At 38.7% G+C, this 18,973-nt stretch overlaps 1 protein-coding gene across 1 annotated transcript; it reads left to right on the plus strand.

The window, feature by feature from the left end:
- Window positions 1–323: 323 nt before the first annotated feature.
- Window positions 324–15,807, plus strand: LOC101854248 (uridine 5'-monophosphate synthase). Its single transcript, XM_005096016.3, has 11 exons — window positions 324–529; window positions 2,436–2,528; window positions 4,296–4,457; window positions 5,134–5,237; window positions 6,417–6,558; window positions 7,987–8,118; window positions 8,597–8,730; window positions 9,957–10,086; window positions 11,690–11,774; window positions 13,624–13,722; window positions 15,157–15,807. The coding sequence occupies exons 1-11, from the start codon at window positions 365–367 to the stop codon at window positions 15,342–15,344; spliced, it is 1,434 nt and encodes a 477-aa protein (XP_005096073.2). The 5' UTR covers window positions 324–364; the 3' UTR covers window positions 15,345–15,807.
- The last annotated feature ends 3,166 nt before the right edge of the window (window positions 15,808–18,973 follow it).

The following is an 18,973-nucleotide window of genomic DNA, read 5'->3' on the forward strand; positions in this document are numbered from 1 at the left end:
ACCTTATATAAAGCACCTGAAGCTCGCTGGTGAGCAGAAATCAGCGCAGTACAAATGCTATCTATCATTGTTATCATTAAATAGGACAAAATTAATAATACAGTTACAGAAATTTAGAATTTGGCTCCCAAACTATCTAATTTGGCTCTAAAATTGCCCGTCGTTTGGCCCCACTACCCCAAGAGACTCTTAAATATAATATTAATTAAATACTCTCTACTGCCCCACAGAATTCTACACTTAGGCCTAGTGTAGAATTCTGTGGCTGTCCCTCACCAGCCAGAATTAAATCTGGCAACCCTAGACGGCACTCGCACTCACTGAACTCATTTATTTCCCCCTGACGTGAAGAGTGAAGAGCAATATGGCGGCCTCCATCATGTCTTGTTCACCGGCGACGACAGAGTCTCTCATTATTCAACTGCATTCTATTGATGCAGTTAAATTTGGAGATTTTACCCTTAAAAGTGGTATCCAATCCCCTGTGTATTTTGACCTCAGGGTCATGATCTCTCATCCGAAAGTAATGGTGAGTATGTGAGCACCGTCCTAGTTTTGTAGAGTAGATTCTAATCGTACCGGGTCGGGCAGCACGTTTTTTTTTTTTAAACTTTGTTTTTAAATCTAGCCTCAAAAGAGTGGCACACAAACCTAAAGCAACCTCCCTTACTTTCGTTGAAACAACAGTTACGGCGATATTTTGCTAAAAATTGTCCTTAAGACAGCTTTTTCTTCATCAACTGAGCAAAACAGCGTGAAGCTCTTACCGTGGCCTAGATTCCTCGTTTTGGTAAATTCTGAAAGCTGGAGAGTTATTTGCATATGATATGAGGCCCCATCAAGGATGAAAGAGAATTTGCAGGTCAGCTTCGCCATTTTTGCCCAAAGGGGGGGTGCCCGGATTGTAACATAAAATCCGTAGTTTCTCATCCTTCGGGCACATAAGATAATATAAGATCTAGATCTAGATCTAGTGCCAATGGTTATATAATCAAAAATAAAAAATTTGTGCCTAATTTAAATAATATTAGAAGAGTCAGATACAGCATATTAGCTCAGTCAGACACCAGGGTAGTAAAATCAGATGGCCGTCGAGTCCGGACTCAGGTCCAGAAAAAAGGAAGTGTCTTCGTTCTATAGATCTAACTTTCAGTGCTTCCAATTTTCCGCCATTTTTTAGTTTCCCCCACACAGTCATTATTGTACACATTTTATGACCAGTCCCATCTTCTGAATCCCTCTTTCTGTTTCCCATCTCTCACCTCTTGTTTCCCATTTAAATTTACCGTATCCAACTTTCCATGTCCCATATCCCGACTTTAATTCTGTATGGGCGCTTCGTTTTCCTTCAACTCATGGGATGGAACACTTGAAGCTGGCCAAAATATTAAATACGTCACTGTCATTACTGACTGCGTATTTTTTTAATTATATTACGAAGTGATTAGTCGGACTCGAGTCCTCAAGCTCAAATGCCCGTTACTTTGATTGGCCGACGTTTGTTCCCTTTGGGAAGGTTTTAATTTTTCTCTTTTTAATTTCTAACTGGACTTCCAATAGATCAATGACTTTGTCTTTCTCTTCACATAAAGCGGGTTTAGACTACCTATTGATAGTTATTTATTATAATAGTTTGTTGTTCTGAAACTTTGCTTTTCACTTTTTTTTCTCACCGCTTTGAGGTCAGACTGTCGTTTCCGTGTTTGCCTTTGTTGTGGAGTATTTCAGATTTTGCAACTGTTGTTTACTTTTGACGTTACATATACTTTTCTTAATTTGTGTCGAAAATTTGGGCCAGATCGTAGAAACCGAGGAAGACCAAGGTCGAATTGCCTATCCGGTACACGCATTGGAGTTTGAGTCTGAATAGTCATGGAAGGCTATTCCGACTCGAGTCCGAATAGCTGCTGCCAATAATATTATCACTAAAATTTATGCAATGGATGCTCTAGTAGTGACTTTACTAGATTTCTAAAAACAGAGAAGCACACATGGCGTGACATGGGGTTGTGGTGGTGGAGCGAATGAACAGACAGTGAAATTAATTCACTGTGATGCATGCACACTCGCACAGGATGTTTTAGTCAAAGCAAGCATGGGAGCTCTACTGAAACAGATCAATCGCAATGTGACTTTAAAATGGTACAGACATCTATTCTTCTCATGAAAGAGGGGGGGGGGGGATTCAGTCTTACCTCAGGGACTAAGTCATGTCAGAACTGAATTATGATTTGTTTCAAATTTCATCTTTCCTGGCTTACTTTTTTTAAAAATATGTTGGAAGATTATAATAAAATAAATAATAACACTGATGTAGCAACTTTTCAGTTGCACTGCTACTGCAAATATATGTCAATTGGTAAGTACTTGTTTCGTTATATATATGTGTTTGTAAATGGATTGGTTTCAGGTTGTTGTTGTTTTTTTTTCCTCAGGTGGATGTGGCAAATCTGCTATGGGGGAAAATTTCTTCGTGCAATTTCAAAAGTTTATGCGGTGTTCCATACACAGCTCTACCCATTGCCACGGTTTGTTTGACTTTGTTTTTACTTTTTTATGTGTGTGTTAACATCTTTCCGATGTGTATGTGTTTTACATAATTATACTGACTTATATGGTGTTGCTACTCTTTTAACAATAATTAATACTTCTTGCCCACCAATTAATGTCTGAAGTGTAGCTTTCACAGTGCAGATTCCTTATGTTTGTTCGGAAAAGTGGAGACAACCAGCAAATGATGAGATGAGAGAAAATATTCATTATATTGTAGTTCATTCTTCACGTGTGTCTTTTATGATGCTGACACAGATAGTGGCATTGCAAGCTGGAGAATTACAGTCGAGCACGGTTAACTCGAATACCTTTGGGATTGACAGTAGTGTGTGACACTCTACATTTTTGTTTCACCGGTTAGAAAAAATTTAAAAGATGTTGGTTGGGGAGTGGCAAATTGTAATCGCTACCCATGATTTCAAGTTTAGTTTTCCATGTTCATGTTATCTGTGCCCTACTGTGCGTGTTTTAGCTGAGCAGTCATTTGTTGTACCTTTAAACGGGAAATGTCATAATGTGTCTGGTTGTGTCTGTGGTATGTAATTTCGGCTACCCCAACCCACTGCCAAGTTTCCTGGTGAATAGGATTAGGAAGGGGGAGAAAAACTACCAGACCCAGACGGTGTATATTACTAGGTCATGTGCTGCTGTCTTACTTTCACATCCTCTTTGCATTGAGTCCCTGTATTCCCTCAGTTCCACTTTACGCTTAGAAAAATCCAGAAGTTCCAAGTAGGTTGTTTGCGGGTGCTCTGGTGTGGTTTGCTCCTTCTTTCCTATCAAACATCTATCGTCTTTATCTCCCCTACTTCTTTTTTGTGTTTGTTACTCTCTTGTGACACCTCTAGACTTTGGCACTTATGTGACCTATTGCAGTTGTGAGCACCGTAAAACCTCTTACTAAAACTAACTTTCACGTCCTCTTTGCATTGAGTCCCTGTATTCCCTCAGTTCCACTTTACCCTTAGAAAAATCGTTAGACTTCAGAAGTGCCAAAGTAAGACAAACATTGGGTTGACAAGATGGAATAAAATTCCTGATCTTTTGTGTTGTGAGTGACAGCCTAGACCGATAAGAAAATTTTCAAAAATGAATCATTGTTGGAAAATTGAAAGAGTTAGCTGTGGTGAGTGCGTGGCATGATGTGATGTATTCTGTAGTTCCAAAGCCAAAGGTTTCTTTTGTTTTTGCAAGCTGTAACTAACACCATCACAGACACCCCCCCCCCCAATCCCTATTTTTTCTTAACTTGATAAGAGCCTGGCAAGACCTCTTCTTTTTTTTTTATCATGCCTTTGTTTATTATATATTTATACTCAGGGATGCCAAATGTCCAGTTTTTCCGATTTATTTCATCCGTTCGAAGAGGGGAGAGGTAAGAGAGAATGTGGTGTTTTTTTTTGCTCATTTAAAAGCTTTACAAGGTTTGGTTTAGGTGAGATGTCATGCTCCACTCATTTTTTTTTTTTTTTTCAAAAATCATTTCGCATCCCTGTGTACTTGAGTACTGCCCCTGTCCTTGACACCCCATGGAAGAAAACATGCCATGGCCATATTATATTGCGAATTTTTTCAGCCAGATTAGGATTTTTTAAATTTGTCTATTGCTTAAACATATGCTGGTGGGTAGGTGGGCAGCCCTGGTTTAGCACTCTTTCTTTTCTTTTGTTTCCTCCACGATTTCATGTTTTTCGTCCTTGTTTGAAATATATGCATTTTTGTGTCTTCTTGTAACTACACAGCTGATGTCGGCCTCTCATGATGTGCCCATGTTGATCCGACGGAAAGAAGCGAAGGGATATGGGACGAAAAAATTGATTGAGGGCACATTTTCCGAAGGGGATGTTTGCATGATTGTTGAAGATGTTGTCTCTAGCGGCTCCAGTGTCTTAGAAACTGCAGAGGTAAGGGAAGCTTCAATTTTCTTTGACAGGCTAAGCTTCTATTTTTTCAGCTGTCCCTGATTTCTCTCTTCTTTTTTTTTCTTTTTTTTCTTAACTCTAAAAGAGCGTAATGATGTGATGAGTTTGACATTTAAGGGCAGAGGCTAATATATAAAAATGTATCACTTTGAGACACTTGATAGATTCTTTCTGAACTGTCATCTTGTTTTCAATAACACTTTAGGTTTAGGATTAGAACTACTATAGGCCTACAGCATTGAAATTATGATTTAAGTAAGAATAATCATTTCATGAAGATATCTTCAAAAGTATGTAAAAGAGTTCCCCAACAAAAAAAAACCAGGAAGTTATTTTTTAGTAAGACAGTTGCTGTTTTGTTTGTTGGGGTGGGAGGGGGGGGGGGGAATAATTTAAACACCTCTTTTTTCTTCAGCACAGTATATGAAGAATGACGATATTCATAGTTCCAAATTTAAGTCATGGGCAGCTCACTGTTTTAGAGGAATCCTTGCTGAAAATATGATCGGAATAAGCTATTTAGCCCTGTTTGAAATATTTTTATTTTAATCGATTGCGCAAGTGTGTGAGTGATTAGTATTGGTACATAAATATTGTCTCAGACTCCTAGACACCGCTGTCCCAGTGTCACTACAACTCTCACGTTTTCTTTCATCAGAGCTTGCAGGCAGCTGGAATCCGCGTCACTGATGCTGTTGTTTTGCTCAACAGGGAGCAAGGGGGACCCGAAAAGCTGGCAGCCAATAATATCAAATTACACAGGTAGAGTGGTATTTGCTGTCAGCCTACTAATACTTAGCCTAAAAAAAAAATTTCATGTGCGTGCTAAGTATAAATATGTGTTTTAAAAAATGGTTGTCACTTTACATGCATTTTTAAATTTTTTATTTTGAGTCTTCAATTTCTTTTTTTTTTTTTTTTTTTTTTTTTTTTTTTTTTTTTTTTAAATCTGAAGGCTCTTTGATCCTACAGTCCCATTTGCCCTCCCTGAATATCTTAAGCTCTTATCCTCAGGCAACCATTCTTCTCTCGTCTTTGAGCCTTCATTTCTTCTTCCAAGTACACACTTTTTTCATTGGGGGTGATATTGTTTTTTTTTAAAAGAACTTGCCCGCATTCAGATCTAGCATTCACATAGCATGGGATGTTCTTTCCAGACTTTGTCAGTTTTTCTTTGTGTGTTCCTACTTCGTGTTTGTGATGCAAGTCTTTTTTTTTGTGTGTGTTTTTGGGTGATTGGAGGGGGTACTAGCGTCGGTGGCCTAGTGGTTAGGCTCTCGGACTCGCAACCGTAAGGTCAGGGGGTTCAAATCCCGTCAAGGGCCCGACGTGTCCTTGGGAAAGGCACTTTACACGAATTTTCCTCACTTCACCCAGGTGGGAATGGGTACCCGGCTATAGACAGCGAAAGATCTTGTCAGCTTGTTTGTGTTTGAGCGCTTAATCAGCTGCTTGCACTGTATGCTTCCCTGGAAGCTGAGAATGTTTCTGAGTGTTCTATGGTCTGCTGGGGTAATAATATAGTGTAAAGCGCATAGAGCCTGCTGTTGAGCGGGGATATGCGCTATACAAATGCTATCTATTATTTTTATTATTATTATTACTAGTGTAGTCTGCTTGTTTGGTGTGTTGTCAGCTGTTGTTTTGTCTTGTTCTCTGTCGGGTGAAATACGACCACTATCAATCATGACCATCCATCATCAGCTTCATGCGATTCACATTTGAAAATGTTCTCGAAGTGTCGCTTGTTCTAGATGATACCCCTTTGTTTGTAAGACATTAATAAGTTTAAAAAATGTATCATACTTGAAATTTTGATGTTTTCTTTTTACGATTTTATTTGTATGTCGGTAGTAGATGTCATTTTTGGTTGGGGTTTTTCGACTCTCGGAGAACTGTATTTATCCTATGTGTTGATGTTTGGTTCATTCTATCTTCCAGTATTTTCACGATGAATGACGTTCTTTCTGTGCTGAGTTCTGCTGGAAAGATGTCTCCGGAGATGGTCGATCGAGTCACAAAGTACATCGCAGAGAACAAGTTCAAGCCTGACCAGCAAGTCCCTTCTGCTGTCAAGCCAAAGGTAGGCTTATTATACAAGTTTTGATGTAAGATGAGCCTGCTCAAGCCAAAGGTAGATCTAGGCTTATACAAGTTTTGATATACAGATGAGCCTGCTCAAACCAAAGGTAGGCTTATTATACAAGTTTTGATGTACAGGCGAGCCAACTCAAGCCAAAGGTAGGCTTCTACAAGTTTTGATATACAGACGAGCCTGCTCAAGCCAAAGGTAGCACACATTCTGTCTAAGTCAGATGAATTTGTGTAATGGCGATGGTATCACATCTGATGCAGTTGGTTAAGTGCCAGTCAGACTTTGCCTTTTGATCTTTGCAAGGTAAATACAACGTGCTGTGGCAGTGCCAATTTTGGAATGCGTTACTTGCAGGCTGTTTTTGACATAGCAGGTGGTTACATGATGCAACTTGTAAACTCTTTGTCTTTATAACCGAAGTGTTTTTGACATAGGTGGTTACATGATGCAACTTGTAAGCTCTTTGTCTTTATAACCCAAGTGTTTTTTCTATTGTTTTATCTTTCCACAGCGCCATTTGAATGTAATTATTGCATTAACTCTTTGTGTGCTATGTACTTTGCACTTTAAGTCAGATTTGGTCAACATTTTAATGTTTGTATTGGCTTCGTGTAATGAAAGAGCTATTATCTTCGCATCTGTTAACCAAAAAAGTTGGGTAATATTTTCACGTGCTGAAAAATGCTGACATAAGAGTATGGGTCTTGCAAAATTCAAAACCGACAAAAGTGTATTTTCTTTTTTGAGCTCGGTGGCAGAGTTATTAATTTTATGTGTTTTTTGAGTGGATGGAAAGCGTTTGGCTCAAATAAAAAGCAAAACATTTCTAGAAATGGCACCCAGCTGTTTGAATACAGAGAGTTAGACAGGAATATACTGCATGCTCTGAACAGACGCGATCACCAACGAGGAAGTTTTAAGAAGAACGAGACAGCCCAGTCGGAGATGAGGTGGGAAGAAAGCGTTGGCAATGGATTGGACACACTCTCAGGAAGTCAAGCAGCTGCACAACTAGGAAAAGTGTTAGATTGGAACCCACAGGGTAAAAGATCAAGGGGAAGACCACATGGAACCTGGAGAAGAGTCACAGAAATGGGTGTACAGAAAAGTGGGAAGACACAGAGTGACATCAAACGACTCACCCGGGATAGGGAAAGATGGAAATTGTTTGTTCATGGCCTATATCCTGATCCAGGGTGAAAAAGATGATGATAATGATACTGAAGGCACAGAAACAGGGAGAAGCCACTTTTCCCCCCAATAGAAGGAAAGATTTTGTTATTAGGTTAAACATGTAGACCTATATTGATTATTATATAGCATGACTTTGTACAACAAATTACCATGCGGGATCAATAGAATTTTCTATCCTTTCCTTTCGATGATCGTGATTTTTTTTCTTTGTTTTTGTCTCAGGTCCTGACCTATGCAGAGCGGGCATCACAGTGCACCCATTCTGTGAGCAGACGCTTGTTGAAAATCATGGAACAGAAAAAGACGAACCTTGTGCTGTCAGCAGACGTCACCAAAAGTAAAGAGCTGCTTGATGTATGTCTATAATATTTGTCGATGCTGTTTATCTATGTGCCTCTTTGTCTTTTTTTTTTTTGCTTTTTGTTTTTGGTAATAATTACTTGAAAGATCAATGTAATGTTTTGTCTCAGAATAACTTGTCAAATTATAGATCTATATTTTCCAAGTGGTAGAGATGGTTAGCTCTGGTGTGATCTGCATTTCTACTATCTTAATCTGTTCTTCGCTTTTGGATTTGCTTTAAAAAAAGGCTGTTTGAATAAAGGTGACAGACAGGACAGCTTTTTCATGCTGATTCATCGTCAACTGTAAATGAGAGCTCAGCAGCTATGCGAAATATCGTGACTTGTTCTCTTCTACTCAGGGAATTTATTGCATCTTTAGATTTGGGGGCTGTCATGTTTGCAAATACATTAAAACTAACAAAATAACATCTTTTTGCCACACTTGAATATTGTCTTTGCTTTTTTTTTTTTTTTTAACTTCTTCCCAGTTGGTGGACAAAACAGGTCCTCATATCTGCATGGTGAAAACTCACGCTGATACCCTGGATGATTTCTGCGATGACTTTGTTGAAAAGCTGAAGCAGCTCTCTAATAAACACAATTTTCTCATTTTTGAGGACAGGCAAGTACCCATATCCGGTTTTCATTTTTATTTTCTTACATTCCACCTGTGTTCTCTTGCATACAAATATTGTCAGGTTACTCGAATTGAACTTGAGAATGAAAATAGAGTAAAATTAGTGAGGAAAAGTTTTCTGTGTCCACTCGTGACTGATCAACTGTGTGTAGTAGTAGTAGTATATGGTTTTACGGCGCTCGCAACTGCTAAGGTCATATGAGCGCGCGAAAAACAAGTTGTTTACTTTCGCAAAAGTTCACAGCACGATTGGTCAACTAATTTACTTTAAAATGCTAAAATATTAAAATTCAGTGAAAATATATTTGTGATTTAAAACAACTCTTATAGGTGACAATAAAAATTTTAAATGGTGCATTTTCATTTTTCATTTTACAACTTGCCATAAAGGCCAACTGTGTGTATCGTCTTCAAAAGAAATTTTAGATTGGAGTATTCTTGTGTGTATTATAGCCATGTGTGTCTGTGAGAGAAAGGAGAAATAAGTAGGATTCATGTTTTGTTGGGGCTATGGCAACATTTAGATGAGTAACTTACCAAAAAACGTTTGAAGAAACATATTATTTTACTTATTTATTCATGTATTTATTTATATATTTATGTGAAACAGTTTTCTGTATGTTTACTCTAAGACTAACGGCTAATTTCAAAACCCAAAATGCTGTACAGTTTGTTGATTTTTACTAAATACAAAAGTGCCAGATGATAGAATTGGGCAGGGTCGTTTAAAAAAAAAAAGGATTCTCGTTTTACTGACAGAGAAAAGAGGTTCATACATTACGGTACTGATGTGTTCAGGCACATGTTTTTGGTCACTTGCAACAACCGCGCTCTTTATGAAATCACCACTCTCTTAACGCTGTTCATTGTTTAACTACTGCGGGTGGTTGGTGGGTGCTTTGGTGTGGTTTGCTCCTTCTTTCCGATCAAACATCTATTGTCCTCTTATCTCTTATCTATTGTCCTCTTATCCCTTTCTTTTTATGTGTTTTTGCTACTCCCTTAAAACACCTCTAATCTTCTACGCTTATATGACTTAACTGTGTTGCAAGTGCAGTAAAATGGCTACTAAAACAAAAAATTCTTAAACTGTGGTTTTAGTCTAGGTTTTTCGGTGCTCTTATGCAGTCGTGAGTGCCGAAAAGCCTCTACTAATTACTCAAACTTTTTAAAAACTGTTGTTGTTTTTATGACATTGATGTTTTTTGCAGAAAGTTTGCGGACATTGGCAACACCGTGGTGCATCAGTTCAGTGGCGGCGTCCACCGGATCAGTGACTGGGCAGATGTCATCAACGCACACACTGTCCCCGGTGCAGGCGTAGTGCAGGGCTTGCAGAAAGTGAGTTTGCTTTTGTTGCCACCTGTGAGGGTTGTTTTTTTTGTTGTTGTTTTTTTTTTCAGCCTTTAATTAACTTTAACACATTTCCCCGCTGCACAGGGCGTAGAATACTAAACCTTTGTGGGTGATTGGCGGGTGCTTTGCTGTGGCTTACTCCTTCTTTCCTATGAAACGTCTATCGTCCTTATCTCCCCTTCTAGTTTTCTATGTTTGTTACTCTCTTGTAACACTTCTATTCTTCTGGCGCTTATATGACCTTATGCAGTTGCAAGCGCCGTAAAACCTCTACTAAAACTAAACAAAACCTTTCTCCTCACATACCAGGAAGCAGAGTTTGGAGGATGTTGGAGTACATCAATACTATACCTACTTCACAACGAAAAACTCTTTTGAGATCATTATGAAATTTTCAGAGCATTGAGAAAACTGAACGTGGTGATTGCACATTTTTATCAAAATGGGAGTCAAGATTGAAACTAAAACATTAATGACCCGAATCCTCTTTATGGCGACCCTAAAGTAGCACTCATGCTATGTCTTCTCCATGTTTGTAAAGAATTTTCACTCCACTCGTATACTTTTTTTCTCTTTTTTTTTCACTCGCATACATTCTGTTTTATGGGTTCAAAGACGGAACAATCATTCAGGAAGGAAGTTATTACTGTAGCAATTATGCATGTCGAGAAAGAAATCATTCCTACAGTGGGGTTGTTTTGTTGTAGTTTTTTTTGGGTGGGGGGGGGGGAGTGTTGCTATGTTATTCTGTTAAAGATTGACGTCCCATGGGGAAAAGAGATGACGATTTCTTTCCATCATTGATCAAGATCTCTTGGAGTGAGAGTGTTGAAGGTCCTTGATACCTGGTGAAAACTGTGGGTAGTGGGCAGGATTGACGGCTTCTACTTTATCTACATCATCCTCGGTCTTGTCAACTGTCCCAAATTTCAAGGGACTGTCCTGCCTCTGATTCAGCAATTGGGAATTTGAGAGCCGCCTTTTCACACACGACATACCAAAACTTGTTCCACTGGATGTAATATTGTTCGTTGTTACAGTTATGTGATATGACAAAATAACATTGGATGTCCCTCAATCGGGTTTTCAGAAAGTTGACACACCTGTATAATTTTGCTTCATTGTACATTTTGTTGTTGATTATGTGTCCAAAGAGATGATGGGATAGTTTGACCGGAACCCAAAAATCACTGGGCTAGAAAAGACCCATTATTGTTGTGTGACCAAACGTATGGGTTTTTTTTTACTGTGCACTTTGTCATTATTTTAACACGTCTAGGACAGGTATATGATCTGAGGTTTATTATGGTGCTGTTCCAGTTTCTCGGGAACTCTTTGTTCTGATTCTGAGAATGCTGATATAGATCGATATGTTACGTAATAAGCCGCTCCCTTCACACACGCGTGTACGTGTGCGGCATGCTTACACCTTTACAAACATACATTCATAGAGGGACGTATATTCATGGGAAAGAAAATCAGATTTATATTTTCAGTTTCTTGTTTAGATTCATATGCTGGCTCTTAGTGAATGATCTTTATCTCACTGTTTTATTTATACTAAGATTTTGCCTCTCTTTCATCCAAGGTGGCTCAAGGGAAGGATATCGGCTGTTTGCTTATTGCCGAGATGAGTTCAGCTGGGAATTTGGCCACTGGAGACTATACTCAAGGTACTTTTTAAATGCGGTATAACACGGACAGGTCAAATTCATCAGGGCCAGCCACGGTAGTTCAAGTCAAGGGATATCTTACATAGATAAAGAAAGGGGGAAAAATGGGACGGCAAGCCCAGTTCGACGGATGCGTGATTTCGAGCCTTCTGTGTATGACATATCCGTGTATACTGTTGATAAATAAATTGAAAAATAAATGAATTACGCTTTATCGACCGGGAGGGGAAATTTGGGTTTATATGGCAAGCATACAATCATAAATACACATATTTAAACACACAAATGTATTCAATTTGACAAAAGTGCTATTGTTGGTTACCACTAGATCTATATATTTATCTCGGAGAGAAGTTTTGCCATAATGCAGTTGTATTAAGTAAAAAGAGGTTGGGTTTTTGGAGGAGGGGGTGGGGATGGCAAGTAATATTAACACTGGTTTTGCTTGTTTTGTATCTTGGGTCTCAGACAAAGGTAGCAGAGATTTTTTTCAGTCTGCCCCCAAAATACCGTCAAGACTTTCAAAGACAGTCACCCATTGTGGAGTAGAAAAGTGTCTGTTTTAGACAGGTGGACATCTTTACACAATGTCATTATAATGTTTTACTTACTTTTACTTTACTTTACTTTTCCGATCCAGCAGCCATTCGGGTTCTAGCCCTTCGGTCTGTTGATGTGGTAAAGAATTTACAGGTTGTAATCAGCTGTGCTTTGTCGCTGTATAGAGTATATCCGATGTCTTATAATGTTTTAAAAACCACACACAAGAGGAGAAATGGGTACCGGTAGTGGTCATTTGTACAGGTGATTGTGACTTATACAGGTGGTCCTGAGAGCAGGTTCAGCTGTACACCGCTACATTAGAATCTCAAAGTTCTATCTGACTGTTTTGGCCAGTTTGAGTTGCGAAGACCATGAGTTAAAAAAACATATGTGAGGCAGTGTGATGAAATCAGGCGCTCGTCAAAATACAGAAATCAGAGAAACAGGCATTTTCCCGAAAGTTTGGAAATTTTTATTGAATTTTCATTTTTGGGCTCAACTTCTTTTATGTCCAAATAAAAACACATTTCCATGTGAATTTTACTGAAAAACATTGATTAAAGACACAAAATATGTCATTTTTCTGTTTTCAAGAACTCTTTAGCTATTGGAGTTACAAAACTTTGGCAGCCATTTTCTCGCTAATTTCGCCAATGAAACCAGGCGACCTCGCTTCGTTCAACTGCAAATATCTTGAGTCCCATTCAAGATAGATGGGTATTAATTTTATTGAAAGCAAGGCAAATAAATCAGCTTTCGGATGATACCAATAACTCCACATGCACAAAAATTGACGAGCGCCTGATTCCTCTGAGTCATGACACATAATATGTTATATCTGCTCTATCAAAATCGTAAGATTATTGGGAGTCTTTATCAAGATATTCATGCAAAGAATTGCATTCGTAAAAGCTTTACATCTTGTGAATCTCAAAACGTTTGATGTCAAATTTCTTAAAACTAGGTTACTGAGCAGATGAAACTTTTCAATTCTGAATTCGCAACTCGTCTTTTGTTTTTAGTCACTGAAAATGAAGGTCGCCTGTTTGTATGACCTAATAATAGGGTACACAATGTTATTAAAGTTCTAAAGTAAACTGTCAGGAGGGGGGGAGGGGGGGGCTCTCATAGTCTAGAGGTTAAGGGGTTCACTTCTTATTCAATAGGTCCTGGGTTCAAATCCAGATAGCAACGGAAAATTTTCTCCATTCACATCCTTTACTTCACTCAAACAATATTCTTTCGTCTGCTTTCGTATCCAATAAAAAAAAGTAAACTGTTGTCCCGCGTCTTTTTTTTTAACCAGTGACTGTGAAAATAGCTGAAGAAAATCCAGATTTCGTCATTGGCTTCATCTGTTTGTCGAAGCTGTCATCTAACCCGGCGCTGCTGCACATGACTCCAGGTGGGTGATTGAGAAAGTTTTCTCTCTCTCTCTCTCTCTCTCTCTCTCTCTCTCTCTCTCTCTCTCTCTCTCTCTCTCTCTCTCTCTCTCTCTCGAAATGTGGTTGGTTGGCGGGTGCAATGGTGTGGTTTGCTCCTTCTTTCCTTTCAAACATGTATTGTCTTTATCTTATCTCTTCTCCTTCTTTGATGTGTTTGTTACTCTCTTGTTACAAGGGAGTAACAAACAACTTGTAACACCTGTAATCTTCGGCACTTTTCTGATTGTGTTGTAAGTGCCGTAAAACGCTTATTGAAATAAACAATCTCTCTATAAATAAAGTTTTTTTATGGCGTCGGAGGCTTGTTTTTAGGTTTTTGGACTTGCAACTGTAAGGCATTGGGTTTGAATCATCCTCTGATGGGCCCGACGTTCTGCCCTTGGGAAAGGCACCCTACATGCGCTTTTGTCACTTCACCCAGCTGGGGATGGGTGCCGGGCTACAGGTAGCAAATGGTCTTGTCAGTTTGTTAGTGTTTGAGCATAATATGCAATCCACATCTTGCACTGTAAAAATCTACAGATTAGTTTTCAAACTACTGTGGGGTCTGCTTAAACACAACACAATTAATTTGAAAACAGCAGTAAATCGAAAGAAAATAGAGTGCCCAATTATTTGCTTCGCTATTTTTTTAGCAAACTTTCTAAACTGGCGATACCGCTGGTTTCGGTTTAAGTGAACTCCACTGTATGTATATTATGTATTGTTTGTGACCTGATTTTCAAACACTGTTAACTTGATTAATTAATATTCAAACTCACAGGTGGTTAAAGGGTGCCACTAGTAGGTCCTACTTTTTTACTTTCCCTCTGTCTGTCTGTCTATCTCATTTTTTCTTAGCACTCCCCCCCTGGCGGTGCTACTGACTGAAGTGTCTTTAGGCTGTTCCCAAAGGGGGGGGGCATTAACATGCTCTTCTGCTCAGTAGAATTGTAAACGGGCTGATTCACCAACGTCATGCTCATAACTGTGCCTGGACTGCATACGGGGAACTGCTGCTTTTTCTTTCCTAATCCCTACTATCGTCATTTGTCCTCTACCTCTTTTGTATGTTTGTCAGTCTCAATGTGACCCGCTATTTCCAGGGTGCCTTGGTAGCCGAACAGACTGAAGCTAGAGAGATGAGCAGAGTAATCCTGATTCCCTGTATGGAATTCTCTGTTGACATCCACGTCTTGGCGTTCTTCCGAAATTTGAATTCAAATTTATTCTAATACTTGTCGCAGTTTCGCTTTGATTTTTTTCGCACAATTTGGATAACTGATGAGGCTTTCGGTTTAGCAAATAAAAATATTTGGCGCCAAAAAGGAAAAAAGACGTGTTTTATCAGCTTACAATGTGCATCCTACCGGATTTACTGTTGTCTGAATCCCGTTGTTTTTCACCCCCTACAGGTGTGCAGCTGAAAGAAGGTCAAGATGCTCTCGGACAGAGGTACTTAACGCCACAGGAAGTCATCTCCAACCGCGGCTCGGATATCATCATCGTCGGGCGTGGCATCTACGGAGCCAGTGATCCTACGGAGGCTGCCAGGCAGTTTCAGATAGCAGGATACGACGCGTATCTTGCCCGTTTATCCTGAGTTGTGTTTTCTGCACATGGTTTGAAAGAAAATTGGGGGGGGGGGGGGGGTGGAGAGTTTGCAGGCACAGACCTGCAAAGTACTCAGATAAAACTGGAGCCCTCAGATTTTTGATTTTGTTTGTTGAAGAATCCTGATGCAATGTGCATAAAATGTGATTCTTGCTTGAATTCCGTTACGCAAATTATCGTAAATGATGTGGAAATACACTGGTTTATTTGCAATATTTGTGTGAGATCGTAAAAGACATGAAAATACACATTTTCATTTGTTTTTTAACATTTATTTACAATACACTTTTATTTGTTACTTTCAATTTGTAACATTATCTTAATCTACTGAGTTTCTGGGGATTCCCAAGTATTTTCCCCCCACACTCTGATTTTTAGGAAGGATTCTGAGAGGGTGGTTGGCGGGTGCTCTGGTGTGGCTTGCTCCATCTTTCCTATCAAACATCTGTCGTCCTTATTTCCCCTTCTTCTTTTTTATGTTTGTTACTCTCTTGTAGCACCTCTAATCTTCTGGCGCTGGTATGGCCTTATGCAGTTGCGAGCGCCGTAAGACCTCTACTAAAGAAGGATTCTGAAGGACACTCTTCTTGTTTTTGGCCCTGGAGTTGTTGGCAGGTCTGTTTAAGACTGAATAATTGTCTCACACCCTACAGAAGAGAATCTCCGCCTCATAAATAACCTTACTTACATCAGTGTTGCAAGGGGCATTGAACCAACACCTTTTCGTAACATCTTAATTCGAGTGAATCTCAGATCTCAGGGTTTATAGGTGTGCACTGGGTTTAAGTCTTTCATTTTTTAAAAATCATGTGGGTGGTTTGCGAGTGCTCTCATGTGGTTTGCTGTTCTTTTCCCATCAAACATCTAGGTCTACGTTGTCTGTCCAATTTTGGGTTGTTTTTGTGTTTTTTTGGGGGGGGTTTTTAGTCTGTTACATTCTTGTAACACCTAATCATCCGCACTTATAAATATGGCCTGTCTAATTGTATTACAAATGCCATAAAAACTCTCTGAAATACTCAAACTTCAAGTCGTGGGTGCACATCGGCAGTATGTTTTATGATAAACAGCACAGATGGAATGGGAGCACGAGTTACTTCTGTCTTCCTTTTTACTTTTATGCAAATAGTTGTAGTAGTAGGTACCACAGACGGTGCGCCGATCACGGCAAGTAGCGTTCTTCCCGAGGAGGAAAACTGTCCTAGTGATCAACTTCACAAACGCAGCTTTTCACTCATGATTGCTTGATTTTAATGAAATAAAAACCAGTTGGAAGAGCTTGTTTTGCTCTAATATGTGTGTTGTTCATGGATAGAATGGATTTGTGGAAGTGTGTTTAAAATAGCTCTAAAATTTGGGGAAAATGAACGCATTTTGCGTCCGACCGGCGCTCGCATCGAAACCTAGCCACAGCCACCCTTTTTCTTTCACAAACTGCTCGGTCGCGATAGTGCGTACTGAAATAACTCTGCATTGTTAGACAGGTCAAAAGCTGACCTTTACCCCCATACTAAGCAGGCCAGGTTTTTTTTGTGACAAAATGGTAAAACTTGAAGTGGAAAGACAATGTTGTGAGGAGTTTTGATAAAATCTCAGTATTCTGAACATTTTTTTAGATGTGCTTTACACGTATAGTTAGTTCACAATATATTTGTTTTATTCAAGCAAGTACTGTTAAACTATTTGTTATCGTGGTACCGCTATTGGACTTCAAACTGTGGATGCGTGTGTCGGGGACACTCGCTTTCTGTTACAATGGCTGAAGAGGCAGCTGTCGAGGCACTCGACATACCGACCGACTGGCAGGCGGGCGGATTATGATGGGAATACGCGTAACAACAACTAATCTGTCAACCAACCGTGTGATTTGTTCAATCTCCTTGATAAGTAATTCAACGTTTTAGTTTTAGTTGTTTAAGATAGATCATGCTTCAGGTTTTTCAGAGAGAAAAAATTGTATTAGTACATGTACTTAAGCTACTGGTCATTTCACGGGTGTCAATACACACTGACGGAACAGCCAAATGATCTAGATCTCTATCCATCGGAACAGAAAGTAGTAATGTTGCTTCCAGTTTCGAACATTTTTTACTTTATCTTTTTTTTTTTTTTTTATAGTTTTTTTAACCTCAATGCAACTACTTTTCATAACAAGTTGACCAAAGGTGTTTTTATTCATAAAAATATGAACCATAAATGTTTATGTATGACTTGGGCTTAGATCTGATCCTATAATCTCATTCTGTCAAAATCCTTGGGCTATAAGTTACTACGGCATTGCAGACTACTTCTTTATTTTAAAATTATACTGGGTTCACCCTCTGTTGCGTTACTGTTAAGCGTCAAGGGGTTCTGTAACAATAATCATGAATAATGACAGTTCTACTTTGTCCTCCCCAACCTAGAAAATATGTTAAGATAAATTTAATACGGAACTTAGATCTAGATCTAGATCTCGAGATTTTTACTTTCACTCTGGCTCTTAGATCTCTATACATTACGTTGCTTACTTTTGAGGGTCGGGCTGTCATATTTTTAGGTGCAGAACACTAAAACCATTGCAAATCATTTGTAACAAAAAATTTTTAATCAAGTTAAAGGGGATATTGCATGCAGCACTTCAGGTATACCTTGAAAGCTTTTTTTTTTTTAATAGACTGTCTTCCAACGGTAACAACTGGAAATACTGAGACTGATCTCTCAACTGCATCTTTCGTTAAATTCAAATGATGATCAAATAAAACATCAAGATGTATTATTGGGGCAGATAACTTAAAGTCAGACTCACTCTCAAATTGGTCAGCTGACACAAATTGATATCAGCTGCCTGCTCTAATGTGGAGTCTGCATCAGCAGCAGCAATCTCCTTACTTAGTGTCCTTAATATCAAAAGTACTTCACAGTTACATGTACTGTTATTCATTTCTTATTACACAGAACTTCTAATGAGCTTTCCAGTGGTATAGTTCTATTCACCTCTAACTGACTTTTTAGGTTGATTCTGTTTTTGCATCTTTGCAAATTCAGCTGATGTTTAGCAGAACGTCATATATATATATATATATATATATGATAATTTTAACTTTACGTTACTTTTTTCGTAACTGTCATTAAGTACTCAAACTAGCTGCTACTACTTTTATCACATAGAGCTTTTAATGAGAGCTATCCAGTAGCTTTTTTGTGGTTTCTAATTAAATTTGAAAAGTCCGATGTTTTGTTGAGCGACGATAATTTTCAGAATTGTCACCTACCCTTCTGTAACAGCCTTTAGTACCCAGCCTTGCCATACAGTTACTACTACTTTTTTCAGATAGAGCTTTGAACGAGCTTTCCAGTGGTATATTTGACGTCTGTCAAGCATAATTAGTTGATTTTTAATGAATTTTTAAAAAGTCGTATGTTTAGTTGGACACTGCTAATTTTTCAAAGTGTTGCCTACTTTTTTGTAGCAGCCTTTAGTACCCAGTCTTGATATACAGTTACTACTACTTTTTTCATATAGAGCTTTGAATGAGCTTTCCAGTGGTATGTTTGACATCTGTCCAGCATAATTAGTTGATTTTTGATGACTTACTAAAAAATGTCCTCAAACTGCAATTTTGTCATTGGTGTCTT

The sequence above is a fragment of the Aplysia californica genome, unplaced genomic scaffold (assembly GCF_000002075.1).
Source record: "Aplysia californica isolate F4 #8 unplaced genomic scaffold, AplCal3.0 scaffold00119, whole genome shotgun sequence".
NCBI lineage: Eukaryota > Metazoa > Mollusca > Gastropoda > Aplysiida > Aplysiidae > Aplysia > Aplysia californica.